General features: G+C 26.7%; 3 protein-coding genes across 3 annotated transcripts; 1 reads left to right on the top strand and 2 right to left on the bottom strand.

Annotated features, from left to right (window-relative positions):
* Positions 1-5,209: 5,209 nt before the first annotated feature.
* Positions 5,210-8,033, bottom strand: LOC123272635. Its single transcript, XM_044739556.1, has 4 exons — positions 7,462-8,033; positions 7,097-7,180; positions 6,928-7,009; positions 5,210-5,687 (listed from the first exon to the last, which is right to left on the bottom strand). The coding sequence occupies exons 1-4, from the start codon at positions 7,465-7,467 to the stop codon at positions 5,443-5,445; spliced, it is 417 nt and encodes a 138-aa protein (XP_044595491.1). The 5' UTR covers positions 7,468-8,033; the 3' UTR covers positions 5,210-5,442.
* Positions 8,034-9,827: 1,794 nt separating this feature from the next.
* Positions 9,828-11,072, bottom strand: LOC123273101 (ribose-5-phosphate isomerase). Its single transcript, XM_044740303.1, has 5 exons — positions 10,924-11,072; positions 10,692-10,752; positions 10,514-10,629; positions 10,117-10,392; positions 9,828-10,023 (listed from the first exon to the last, which is right to left on the bottom strand). Exons 1-5 carry the CDS (start codon positions 10,984-10,986, stop codon positions 9,829-9,831), a joined length of 711 nt encoding a protein of 236 aa, XP_044596238.1. The 5' UTR covers positions 10,987-11,072; the 3' UTR covers position 9,828.
* A 2,656-nt stretch (positions 11,073-13,728) lies between these two features.
* LOC123273100 lies at positions 13,729-14,842 on the top strand. The gene is made up of 3 exons (XM_044740302.1): positions 13,729-14,090; positions 14,179-14,535; positions 14,617-14,842. The coding sequence occupies exons 1-3, from the start codon at positions 13,818-13,820 to the stop codon at positions 14,782-14,784; spliced, it is 798 nt and encodes a 265-aa protein (XP_044596237.1). The 5' UTR covers positions 13,729-13,817; the 3' UTR covers positions 14,785-14,842.
* The last annotated feature ends 297 nt before the right edge of the window (positions 14,843-15,139 follow it).

The following is a 15,139-nucleotide window of genomic DNA, read 5'->3' as shown; positions in this document are numbered from 1 at the left end:
GTGTAAAAATTACTAAAAATCATGTTCTTGAAAAAATAAAGTCTATTTGAATACTTTAAGGAAGTACCCTCCTTCGGAAAATCGTCGATTTTCCGTCCAAACTTAATAAATCCGAGGTAATCAATAATTTCTTGAATATAACCATCAGAATTGGTGCAAGCCATGTTTATACAGTGATTTCTGTGAAAAACTTACTTAAAATGATGTTCTTTGAAAAATAAAGTCGATCTGAATACTTTACGATAGTACCCTTACCTGGAAAATCGTCTATTTTTGGTCCAAACGCAATGAATCCAAAATAATCAGTAATTTTTCGAATATTACCATGAGAATCAGTGCAAGCCATGTTTATACAGTGATTTCTGAGAAAAAATTACTTAGAATAATGTTCTTTAAAAAAAAAAGTCGATTTGAATACTTTACGATAGTACCCTTACCTGGAAAATCGTCGATTTTCGGTCCAAACGCAATGAATCCAAAATAATCAGTAATGTCTCGAATATAACCATCAGAATTCGTGCAAGCTATCTTCATAGTGTGATTTCTGTGAAAAAATTACTTCAATTAATGTTCTTTAAAAAATAAAGTCGATTTGAATTCTTTAAGGAAGTACCCCCACTTGGAAAATCGTCGATTTTCCGTCTAAACGCAATGAATCCGAAATAATTAGTAGGTTCACGAATATAATCATAAGAATTCGTGCAAGCCATGTTTATACAGTGATTTCCGTAAAGAAATTACTAAAAATCATGTTCTTGAAAAAATAAAGTCGATTTGAATACTTTAAGGAAGTACCCTCTTTCGGAAAATCGTCGATTTTCCGTCTAATCGCAATAAATCCAAAGTTATCTATAATTCTTTGAATATAACAATCAGAATTTTTGCAAGCCATGTTCATACAGTAATTTCTGTGAAAAAATTACTCAAAATAATGTTCTATAAAAAATAAAGTCGATTTGAATACTTTAAGAAAGTACCCCTACCTGGAAAATTGTCGATTTTTGGTCCAAACGCAATGAATTTGAAATAATCAGTAATTTCTTGAATATTACCATCAGAATTCTTGCAAGCCATGTTTATATCGTGATTTCTAAGAAGAAATCATTCAAAATAATGTTCATTAAAAAATAAAGTCGATTTGAATACTTCACGATTGCACCCTCACTCGGAAAATCGTCGATTTTCGGTCCAAACGCAATGAATCCTAAATAATCAGTAATTTCTCAAATATAACCATCAGTATTTGTGCAAACTATGTTTATACAAGAATTTCTGTGAAAAAATTACTTAAAATAATGTTCCTTGAAAAATAAAGTCGATTTGAATACTTTAAGGAAGTACCCTCACTCGGAAAATCGTCGATTTTCGGTCCAAACGCAATGAATCCAAAATAAAGGGTAATTTCTCAAATATAACCATCAGTATTTGTGCAAGCCATGTTTATACAGTGATTTCTGTGAAAAAATTACTTCAAATAATGTTCTTTAAAAAATAAAGTCGATTTGAATACTTTAAGGAAGTACCCTCACTTGGAAAATCGTCGATTTTCGGTTCAAAACCCAATTAATCCAACGTTATCTGTAATCCTTTGAATATAACCATCAGAATTGAGTGTGCAAGGCATGTTTATACAGCGATTTCTGTGAAAAAATTACTTAAAATGATGTTTTTCTATAAATAAAGTCGATTGGAATACTTTACGATAGTACCCTCACTCGAAAAAATCGTCGATTTTCGGTCCAAACGCAATGAATCCAAAATAATCAGTAGGTTCTCGAATATAATAATCAGTATTTGTGCAAGCCATGTTTATACAGTGATTTCTGTGAAAAAATTACTTCAAATAATGTTCTTTAAAAAATAAAGTCGATTTGAATACTTTAAGGAAGTACCCTCACTTGGAAAATCATTGGCATTTTTAATAATAATTTTTTTGACATATTCGTATACGCCGTTCAACAATAATCAAAGAGAGGAATTATTAAAGTAGATACTAGCTTATTAATACGTAAACTTTTACTAAATATTTCATTGTTTATTTTTAGCTGTGCTAGAATACTCATAGCGCGATTGCACAAGTTGCACAAATTTATACTAATTCACCGTAATCCCGACTAGAATTTTAGTAAGGCATGCCGAAAAATCAGTTCGGGGCGAAGTTGGCTTTCCGAACTTAGGCTAGCCCAATTCGGATCTTATTTGTTTTAAATTAGGTAAGTTGAACATTAGTATGCTAAAAGAATTCCACATCCGATGTAATCTCGTAATGGTTTGGCACTGTCTAAGTTCGGCATATCATGGATTGCCTAATTAGTACGAAATAACGGTAACCAAAGGTTTACCGAAGTTTGGTTCACCAAGCTCGTGCTCACTTAGGCAAACCTGTGGCAATACTTAAGTTCGGCATGTCATGGATTGCCTAATTAGTATGAAATAACGGTAACCAAAGGCTTACCGAAGTTTGGTTCACCAAACTCAGGCTTACTTAGGCAAACCTGTGAAAATGCCTAAGTTCGGTATATCATGGGTTGCCAAACTGTTATGAAATAACGGTAACCAAAGGTTTACCGAAACTTGGCATACCACGATCGAGCTTCTTTAGGCAAAACTGTGGAAATGCCTAAGTTCGGTATGTCATGGATTGCCAAACTGTTATGAAATAACGGCAACCAAAGAGGCTTACCAAAGTTCGATTCACCAAGCTCGGGCCCATTTAGGCAAACCTGTGGCAATGCCTAAGCTCGATATGTCATGGATTGCCAAATTGGTATGAAATAACGGTAACCAAAGGATTACCGAAGTTTGATTCTCCGAGCTCGGGCTCATTTAGGCAAAACTGTGGCAATGCCTAAGTTCGGTACGCTATGAATTGCCAAACTGTTACGAGATAACGGTAATCAAAAGCTTACCGAACAGTTACTAAAGGTATTCTGAAGCTTGGTCTATCAAAATGAAACTTGACTAGGTAAGGATGTGGCAAGTTCTCACTTAGGTATAATATCGGAATTCCTAATTCGACCGTTGCAACGGTAACCGAATGTTTGCCGAAGTGTCGGGCTTATAAGTATCTTGAGGCAAGAGGTCACTCATCATCGGCGTAGCGTCGCGGTATGGTATAGGGCTCTCGTGCGTCGGGTACAGTGTTCGAGTCTCGCGTTCGACATGTAAAATTTTTAATAATTAATATTTATTAATTATTATTATTCTTAAGGTGAGTGTGAGGTAATTTTAAGTATTGTGTGTGACTAATGTATCTAACTCCATCATCTCCTTCCCCGTTGACCCATAAAAATGACCAATCAAAAAAAAAGTTCTTCATAGTAAGAAAAACCCTAAAAAGCGAAAAAATGACCGAAAATATAAAAATAATAATACTAAATAGAAAAAAAAAATTTTTTTATTTACTTAATATTTAAAAAATTTTGTCCTAAAGTCGATATCTATATTTAAAATTTAAAAAATAAATTTAAAAAAATAAGCATTCAGTATTATTAATTTTTGCTTTATAATAAAAATAGCTAAAAACAAAGAAAGGATTCAATTTGGATTCTTCCGTGCGAATTTAGTTTCTGAATTGCTACCTAGGTAGGTAGCCAAATTCGGACCGAATGAGGCTTAGATAGTCACCAGCAAGTGTGGTTTCCAAACCACCGCCTAAGTCGGAAGCCAAGTTAAGCCCAAACTCGCGACTGCGTTACTTCCGGGACGTGGGCCAACTTTGGCTTCCTGGTTCGGCGCGAGCTTGGAATTCGGCATACCTAATTTGAAACGAACCACCGCCGAACTTAAATTTCTGGTAGGGTAATTAACGTTAATTCAGGCAAACACGCTCAAGAATCAAATTCATACTAATTCGTCGTAGTTCACGCTAATTCAGGCAAACACGCTCAAGGATCAAATTCATATTAATTCGCCGTATTTCACGCTAATTCAGGCAAACACGCTTAAGGATCAAATTCATACTAATTCGACGTGTGCTAAATTTGCACAGATGATATAAATATGCCTAAGAGATAATTATATTAACTGATGTTAATAATCTGACAATTTTTCATAATTAAATCTGTATTATCAATATAAGTACCCTGATAAAAAAAAAAAAAAAAAAAAAAAAAAAAAAAAAAGTATTGAGACAAAGAAAAAAGTATTGAAATGTATTGGTTTTCTAGTCAATCCAATACTTTTCAATACTTTTTTTTTGTCTCAATACTTTTTTTTATTCAGGGAAAAAAAAAAAAAAAAAAAAAAAGTATTAATTTGTATATGGATTAACTGTGATATTGCTACCAACAAACGTGATATATTTATATTGATATTTTTTTAAGACTTTACTCACGAATATTCTAAATATTGATATTTTTTTTAAAAACTTGTGTTAAGAATATTTGAAAGAATTTAAATTGAGACTTAATAAAAAAATTTAATTCAATTAAGATTAATTTTTTAATTATTTCAACACAAAATTTAATAAGTATATTTTTTCTTAAATTAAATAAATAGATGATGAGGATGTCTGATGAAGATGAGGTTCAATCGATAGATCTTGTAATGTAGACACTGTTTAGGCATTTGAGCTTACTTAAATATAGATATTTAATTATTATGTTTTTATTAAATTAACCGATCTTCAATATTCATTAAAAAGGTAAAACTTTAATCTCATTTAAGCAATTTAGTTTTTAATTTGTACGTCAAATAATATTATTTTTAATTAACATATTACTAAGTGCTTATAGTTAAAAAAAAAAAAACTTTTTCTTATTTTTATTAATTGTTATTAATAGGGCCAGAAAGTTTTTGTTGAAACTAATAATTATTATAGTGAAACCGATAATAATTATAGTGTCATTGGTACGGATTTTGTACCTGATGGTTGATTGGTTATACTATATATATCACGTCCAATAATTTTGATAGTGTTTATCACTAATTTAAATTAAAATTATTTGTATTTTATTAAATCAAATATAAGAAACTTAATGAACAAATTAACTGATAATATGTTGAATAATGTTAAAACTTATTTTCAAGAAAGTTAAAAAGTTGCGTTAATTATAAAAATGAAATAATTAAAAAAAAAAAAAAATTTAGATTCTTAGGAATAATAATGACTGTAAAGAATATAATAAATATAAAATAAAATTTTTTTCTTTTAATTTGATCTTTTATTGTACATTAAAGTTTTTGTTAATAATTATATATTTGACAATTTTTTTACATTTTCAAAGCACTTGCATTAATAATACAATTACGTCTATGATGAGATGCTCAGTTTAGTAAATAAGAGAAATGCCGCAGAATTATTAAAATAATATAATTACGTAAATAATGAATAATAACATTCTAATTTTTTCAAAGTTCCACATTAAATAACGTTTAATTTATTTTTATCATTATTAAATGAGCACCATGCGCCGTGCACTCGTTGGCTTTTTTAATATTTCACAAATTGTATCGTTTTCGTATAGGTTGTTTATGAATCGTTGAATAAATATAATCTTCATCATTGTTATTAATACTATCTCTATAATTTTTGTGTTTAGCAACTTGTTGTATTTTCAAATTTAAATTATTCATTAAAATCTGATACAATTTCAGCGGAATATTTATCGTTGAATCATTGACGTCATTTTTGGCTGATGTTGTATCATAACTACTGTCGATATAATTTCTTTTTTTTCCACATCCTGTAATATTAATATTGAAATAATTAATATCATATTTTTCTCATAACATTATGGTCAATTTAAAAGTAACAATTAAATTAAAAGCTATTACAACATTATGATGCAATCCCTCGCGGTTTTGATAATGCCGTAAAAATACCGTAATTTTTCGGCATTTATGCTCATGCCGTATATTTACCGTTATAATTCGGTAATAATGCGGTTAAACTATAGTTGTTTTGGCCAGTTTTTATACTGTAGTTATACAGTATATATACTGCACTTATGCTGTACAGTTACCAAAAATATACTATACAATTACCGCATTAATGCCCAAATTTTACCCAAAAAATTCCAAATAATTACTGTAATAATACAGTAATTTTGCCGAATATTTTCTGACATAATAGACAATTATCAAAGATTTAGTTTTATTTTTAGTTCACTTCTATGTTAGAAATGAATAAAATGAAAAATTTCAAATTTTGCTTTTTATTCTCCATCGCTCCTTTGCAAAAACAAATACTGTTTTTGAATAAAAAATATGTAGAATATTATTTTTTAATTAGGTATTTAGCGATAATTAATATAAAATAATACATATGTTAAGTAAATATATTCTAATTTTAATTTCAATTTTTAATTTCTCACTTAGAAAGTTGCAAATTTTCTAAAATCGAAAAGTTATATTGTTTCACATATATAATTATATTATTTAATTTTAAATATGCTTATCGTAAGATGGACGGTGTGGCTTAATGTATATAGAATAAGTAAAAAAACAATATGGTACAGACCGGGTAACTCAAATGGTAGAGTAGCCGACATGTCCCCGGGAGGTTCTGGGTTCGAATCCCAGTCCAAGCGTTATTTAATTTGACACCATTTTTTAAATATGGTTTTAATACAGTCATTTTACCGCCTTATTACCGTAAATATGCCGCATTTCCAGCGTAAATGTATCGCATTTTTACGGTAAATGTTCCGTAATTTTTCGATAAAAAAACTGACCAAAACAACCGCAAAAATGCTGAAAAAATACCGCATTAATACTGTATAATTGCGACATTTTTTCGACATTTACAAAACCGCTAGGGATTATACTACACATATAATAGCATTGATTTTATATTTCACTTATTTTCATCAGTTATTGTCATTTTATTGTTATTTCTTTGCTATTTTTTTCAACATAATACTTATTTTTGTTAATTTTATTAAATTAAAAAGAAAAAAAAAAATCTTTCGATTTATATCTTACCGGTAAATGCATTACAAAATGGGCGCTTTAATCCTGGAAGTTTTATTGAATTGCGTTCATTAATAGTCAGAGATTCATATTCCTGAAATATATTATCGATAAACTATAATAAATTTTTATATTCAATACCAAGAAGACGTAACTAATTATTTTAATATTTATTTATTACCTTATTATTCTCATCACTTATCACTGCGTCGACAATATTGATAAAAAATAATCCAACTAATATCCAATTAAAGTATTTTATAATCTAAAAAATGAATGAATTAATTAATTAGTCAATTAGAATCAAAAGTTACTGTTATTTTTATGCATTTATACAATACACATTACGTCAACATATTTTATTATTTGTTAATTAATCATTTTATATTTCATAACGCGGTATTTAAATTTTTGAAAATTCATTATTTTATTTAATGTCATTTAACTTTACAGAAAACAATAATTAAATTTAAACACACCACTTTTAAATATTTTAAATATATTGTTTTGAAAATATTAAAAAAAAAAAAAAAAGTTTAAACTTACCTTCATTTTTACAATACGGGTTTATTTAAATTAAAAATTATTATTGAATTTTATAAAATAATACTATCAATACTTGTGAACAATACAAAAAATTATTTTTTATTATCATCAGTGAAAATATACATAAAAGAATAAAAATAATTCTGTTGCGATTAATAGTACAAGAACGTAAAAGAGTTTCTGTATTAATGTTGAAGTTGAACGAACAGATTTCAAATATATCCCCTAGTTGGAGTGATATTTAAAGACGGAAAGGGGGTTGTTCATGCGCCCGAGCAATGCGTGAATGATTTACTCCATAAAATAATGTATAATAATAATAATAATAATACATTTATACCTTTAAGAAAATTTATACTTAATATATGCACACAGAATACAGAAATATACTAAATGACATTGCTAGATATTCAATTTATATGACAAGTATGAAATTACATACAATATTAGAACATTGATCTTTACTTAACCGAGATTGACGACTTGCATCTTAATCTTAAATTTTACAGTTGCCTTAAGATATATTATTATCTATCTACTTAATATATCCCTATTCATACTAAACTACATTTACTAATATATGCATATTATATTATATATTATGTATGATGATAATTTATATTAATAAATGTTACGAACTAAACGAATAATAATAACAATAAACTAAATTTAATATTTTTTGTACTTTTATTATTATTATTATTATGTTGTGTTAATAGTAGTAGGTAATAAAACAGTAAGAGTCAAGTACAAACAACGTTTCTTAATTTAAGCCTGCTGGGTCGTTAACGTGGTCAGTCACTGTAATTCAATAATTTATTAAAAAAAAAAAAAAAATAAATAAATAAGTAAAAAAAATTTTTTTATATTTTTTCATATAAGTAAATTTTATAAAAATGATACAAATAATAATTTATTTATTTATTTATTTATTTAAATACACGCAACGCCAATCGGCTATTTACATTATTATTATAATATATTTGAAATAATATCGTATAAGGGGATTTGAGCTATAATATAAATAATAATGACAAATTTTAATTTTTTATTGTAATTAGGATTGCACTTCAAGGGCGTTAATGAAAGAAAGCTAGAAATTAAATATAATAAATATTAAGCGATAGATATGATAAATGAAACTTGAGAAACTATATCCGCAATTGAGTGTTTAAATAATTTATGTGCATTTTAGTTCATTATTATTGTATTTTTAAGCTTGGAGTAAAAGGTGCCCATAGAGTCCTCTAAGAAGTTGATACTGGAGCAGTGCTCATTGACTAGATTGGAAATTCTATTTCTCGGCCCGTGGAAGACGTAACTTCTGGAGGTCTTGGTTGTAATCAACAGCCTAGTATTTCTTAACCCTGGTCTAGGTTTGGTGAACTCAAACTGCTCGTGAATTTCTGGTGAGAGTATTAGGCCGTTAATTACCTTGTAAAAAAACGCCATGTCAGCCGCATGCCGCCGACTAAGTAAACTATTAATTTTAAATTCATTGTAAACTTCTTCCGTGGTCATGTAGGAGCCTCTTACGTACAGATAGTACGTTATGAATTTGCAGAATTTCCTTTGGATTTTTTCCACTCTGTTGATTTGTACTTGAGTATGTGGTGACCAAATTATGCTGCAGTATTCTAGGATAGGCCGGACGAGGGTGTTGAAGAGGTGTAAATTTGTGTGTACGTCGTTGAACTCTCGGCCCGTTCTCAATATAAATCCAAGCGTTTTAAACGCTTTTGATGTTATTTTATCAATGTGCTCAGTAAAGTTAAGTTTATTGTCAATTATTATACCAAGATCCTTCACTGAAGAGACATCTTTCAATTGGTGTTGATCAAGATTATATAATGGTGGATATTGATAATGATTGATAATGATTGAATAATGATTAAATATTATAAATAAAAAGTTAATAGGATGATATATGTAAGTAAAACTACAATTCACGTGTTGTAATATACACGTGAATACGTATATATAATATTCATATAATATATAATATATATAAAATGAGTGAGTAGGCACGTGCGTCAAAGGATTTTGTAGATTAATAATCTCTTCTGAATGAAATTGTATTTAAATTTTTAATATATGTCAACTTTGTTATTAATTATATAATATTGATGATTCAATTAACTAAATGAAATAATACATACATTAGATGATTTATCTATATTAATGAAATGTATTTTTATATTTTTTTTCTTTCAATAAATTTAATTAAAGTTTTATAAAATAAATAAATATTCAATTAAATAAATGTGTATTGAATTTATTTCAATGATTTAGTAATTTTTTATTAATTATCTTGACTTGTTTTACTTTAAATATAAAAATATAACTATAATAAAATATTATATACAATTATTGTATTTTAACAGTACCATCCGGCATTCCAAAATATATTTTTTTAGCCATTTTTACAAATAGACCTATTTCAACAACACCAGGAATTAGCTTTATTTCATTATTTATAGTGTTCCATGACTTATTATCATCAAAATTATCAGGAAAAATCCAATCTAATATAAAATTTCCATTGTCTGTAACAACTGGGCCCTAAAATAAATAACAATAATATTATTAATTAAAAAAATTTTTTTTTTAACTTAATCATAATATTGATTAATGAATAAATAATAATAATATTACAGCTTTAGCAATAGCCATACGAATTTTAACAGCACCACCATAAATATCTTGAATTTTATTTTTTATTGGAGCATAACCCATAGGAATAACTTCAATAGGTATTCCTTTTTTATATTGCTGTCCAAGTTTAATTGAATTTTTTGTATAATCGGCAATAATTATTAAATTATCTGTACAGGATGCAACTATTTTCTCTTGTAATAAACAGCCTCCTCCACCTTTGATAAGTGTTTTGTCACCATCAACTTCATCAGCTCCATCAATTACACAGTTCAACTAAATAAAAATTAAAAAATAATGAAATGATTATTTTTTTTTCTGCTCAAGTTTAATACAAAATACATTTAATAAATCAATTATTTGAAAGTAGGTATATAACTTGATAGGATTAGATTACCTTTGGATATTTATCCAGATCACCTAGTGTTAAATTATTGTCAATAATTAATTGACGAGATTGAAAAGAAGTTGGCACACAGACAACATTAATTCCATCTATTTTAACTTTTTCAGCTAATAAATAGAATAATAAAATATAATCATAAAAATAATTTAAATATAATATAATTAATTACCAATTCTATTTACTGCGTAAATAACTGTTGATCCACTACCGATTCCAATCACACAATCTGACTGAAATGATTAAAAATTTATATTAATTATTAATTATTTATCACACAGTTATAAAGATAAACGTATAAATAGATAATATAACCCTCTACATTGCGTAGTAAGTAAAATATTAATATTATAAAAATATATTTGTAAATTTATATAAATTTTAAATGTATTTAAAAAGATTACCTTAACAAATTCGTCGACAGCTTTAAAAGCTGCCTTTTTTTTTGCTAATTCTAAAGAACTCATTTTTTGTTAAATAAATAGATTATATATATATATATAACTTTAACGTGCTCTAAAAAATTCTACAAATTCAAAGTTTAAAGGTTATGATTATAACAACAATCCACTCTTATAATTTAGATGAAAAATATGAAAATATACACAATAAGACAAACTATTCGTAACGTGATTGGTCAAATATATCATAAGCATGAAAATATATGCAAATGCTACAGTCAGGCGCGCGCTTGCGCGCGCAAATTCAAATTCTAGTTTAGTTTAAATGTTGATCATTCAACGCTTTCCGTGAATACCCTCGCGGTTTTGATAATGCCGTAAAAATACCGTAATTTTTCGGCATTTATGCTCATGCCGTATATTTACCGTTATAATTCGGTAATAATGCGGTTAAACTATAGTTGTTTTGGCCAGTTTTTATACTGTAGTTATACAGTATATATACTGCACTTATGCTGTACAGTTACCAAAAATATACTATACAATTACCGCATTAATGCCCAAATTTTACCCAAAAAATTCCAAATAATATTTTCTGACATAATAGACAATTATTAAAGATTTAGTTTTATTTTTAGTTCACTTCTATGTTAGAAATGAATAAAATGAAAAATTTCAAATTTTGCTTTTTATTCTCCATCGCTACTTTGCAAAAACAAATACTGTTTTTGAATAAAAAATATGTGGAATATTATTTTTTAATTAGGTATTTAGCGATAATTAATATAAAATAATACATATGTTAAGTAAATATATTCTAATTTTAATTTCAATTTTTAATTTCTCACTTGGAAAGTTGCAAATTTTCTAAAATCGAAAAGTTATATTGTTTCACATATATAATTATATTATTTAATTTTAAATATGCTTATCGTAAGATGAACGGTGTGGCTTAATGTATATAGAATAAGCAAAAAAATGATATTGTATGGACCGGGTAACTCAAATCCGAACAAAAACAGTTTCACTGTAAAAAAATCGCGCCAAGTCCACGTTCATAAGACTATTAAGAGAAAAAAAAATTTTTTTTTTCTTCACAAAAAGATATAAAATAAAAAAATTGAAAAATCCAAGTAACCGATATGATTGTATACGATTTTCGAAAATTAAAAAAAATTTTGTTGTAAATTTAAAAATTAAAAAAAAAATTTTTGAACGTACTTGGTGTGCGTCATTGTGTATTTCAATTTTTTTGAAAGTCCTAGTAAATAAATTTTACGAATTTCATTAAAAGTAAAATATTTTGCAACCACGCACACCAAGTACGTTCCAAATTTTTTTTTTTAATTTTTAAATTTACAACAAAATTTTTTTTAATTTTCGAAAATCGTATACAATCATATCGGTTACTTGGATTTTTCAATTTTTTTATTTTATATCTTTTTGTGAAGAAAAAAAAAATTTTTTTTTCTCTTAATAGTCTTATGAACGTGGACTTGGCGCGATTTTTTTACAGTGAAACTGTTTTTGTTCGGATTTTAGTATTTTTTGTAATTATAATAAAAATTTACAATTGGTACCAACTTAAGTATCGCGTTGGCTGCATTTTTTATAGCAAACTATCCCTTTGAAGCTACAGTTTATGTAAAAATAATTCAAGCGCACCCTGGCGGATGTAGATGCAAGCCTTGAAATATCTTTTTTCAACTGTAGTTTCCCATCTATTGGAGGATTACCATGTATTCTCGAATTATTTAGTCTGTGGCATGTCACTTTTTACATCGAAAAAAAGTCAGGATCTAAATTTTTGCGTTGCTATAGTTTGTGCTGATTAAATTTAATAATTTCAAGCAGATTAATTGTTATGATCGACTATTATTAATTAATGTCAGTAAAATAAAGTATGAATTACTGTTATAATATACAATTTAGAAAAAAAAAGTACCGTAGAATTAAATAAAATTTGCAACCTCAAAATATCGTCCTGCTTACAGTAAACACAGTCGGTAGTCTGGCGCTCCGTTTACAACGGATTTGAACGGAACTTGGCGCCAGATTCTACCGAATCTGTGGATGGTAGAGTAGCCGACATGTCCCCGGGAGGTTCTGGGTTCGAATCCCAGTCCGAGCGTTATTTAATTTGACACCATTTTTTAAATATGGTTTTAATACAGTCATTTTACCGCCTTATTACCGTAAATATGCCGCATTTTCAGCGTAAATGTATCGCATTTTTACGGTAAATGTTCCGTAATTTTTCGATAAAAAAACTGACCAAAACAACCGAAAAAATGCTGAAAAAATACCGCATTAATACTGTATAATTGCGACATTTTTTCGGCATTTACAAAACCGCTAGGGTAGTATTATCTCTATATAGATATTTAGGTACTAAATACACGATTGTAAAATAAATTATCGGTTATATGTAATAATAGTATAATAAATCAAATAATTAAAATTATGTACCAAAGATGTTTTTAGTCTACAAAAATTTTTTATATTGACAGACGTATTAATATATATTGAATTTAAATAAATTTATACGTACGCGTGTGTCAAATTTTAGTCGTAAAAATTACTTAAACTTTTTTAATACCATGGCAAATAATTCATTTTTGAAATTTAAAGGTAAAAAAACTTGGTTATTATTATTAAAATTAATAAATGTTTATTTTTTTATTTACTAGAATCTTGTAATGAAATGGAATGTAGTAATTATTCATGCAATTGTAAGTATAAAAAATATAAAATTATGTAAAATGTTATATTATAAAAATATTATATAGAAAATGTATCTAGGTTGTAAAAAAAATAAAGACAATAAATCATCATCTGTAGCAACAGCAACAGCACCAGCAATAACAACTATTAATTTTTATAATTTAAATGATAAAATGAAAAATGGATTGAATATGATAGAAAAACGTTATAGTCATTTAAATAAACGCCGGCAATATTTAATTGAAAAAATATACAATATTGAAAAAACAATCCCATTATTAATGATTTACAATACTTCATCATCAAATGATTTTTCAAGTTTTATTGATGCTATATCTCCTGTTGCTCACCATGATAATCAAATAAAAAATGGTTCTAATTATTTAAATAATGATGATATTAAAAATTCAATAAAAAATTTAAATGACCAAGTTACTCAATTATACGTGAGTTAATGGGTTTTTTTTTTTTTCTTCCAATACATAAAAAAATATACGTAGGTAAATATTTTATTAATTTTTTTTAAATGTTTAGGATGAAATTATAAAAATAGATATAGAGTATGAAGAATCAATTACGAGTCTTGAATCTCTTCAAGCTATAAATCTTGAGTTGGAAAATAAATTGTCCAATATAGGCCAGAAAAATAAAACTCCTGAAATAGAAACTTTAGATAATTTGTATTATATTATAAGCCAAAATAATACTGATAATGACGATGATAATAATATTTTAAATTGTTTGCAAAAATTAAAGCTATTAGTTAAGGAAGAAATTCGACTTAAAAATTGCATAAATCTTTTAGAAAAACGAGAAAAATGTTTCAATCAACAAATAGATAAACTATTGTTTATCCCTAAAAATATCGCACCTTGCAATAAAACTTCGCAAGTCAATATTTATTTTTAATCATAATTATGTTAAATATTATTATTATTTATTTATATAAATTTATTTAATTATTTGTTTCAGCATTGTATTGGTAAAAATTGTCATAAACGTAAAGACAAAAAATACATGGACATTATTGAATCTCAATCTGATGATATTAATAATAATAAACAAGATTATAATGATGATGATGATGATGATATAGACATAGATAAATATTGTGATTGTTGTCCGTTGAGTAAAAAGTAATAATTGTTTTCACGAAGAAATGGTGAATAAATAAACAATAAATTTAATTTAATAATTATATAATCATTTTATTCTTTTACAAAATTCTATATAATGAGTTAAATGTTAAATGACATGTATATATATAAATATTATATATTAAGCGTACAAAAAAAGGTTAATTCCTTAAAAAAAAAAAATCAATAAGTAATCATATTAAAGGCATTTCAATTATATATTTATAAAATATTATATTATTTTTTTATCTATGTAATCAAATATAGATTATTTATTTTAAAAAACAACACGCGAGGCACTTTATGGCATCTAAAAGGCTATTAAAAATGTTATTATTTTTACTACAATAAAAATTTAT

This window comes from Cotesia glomerata, linkage group LG10 (assembly GCF_020080835.1).
Source record: "Cotesia glomerata isolate CgM1 linkage group LG10, MPM_Cglom_v2.3, whole genome shotgun sequence".
NCBI lineage: Eukaryota > Metazoa > Arthropoda > Insecta > Hymenoptera > Braconidae > Cotesia > Cotesia glomerata.
The sequence above is the reverse complement of the archived record's forward strand: the minus strand, read 5'-3'. Positions and strand labels throughout refer to the sequence as shown.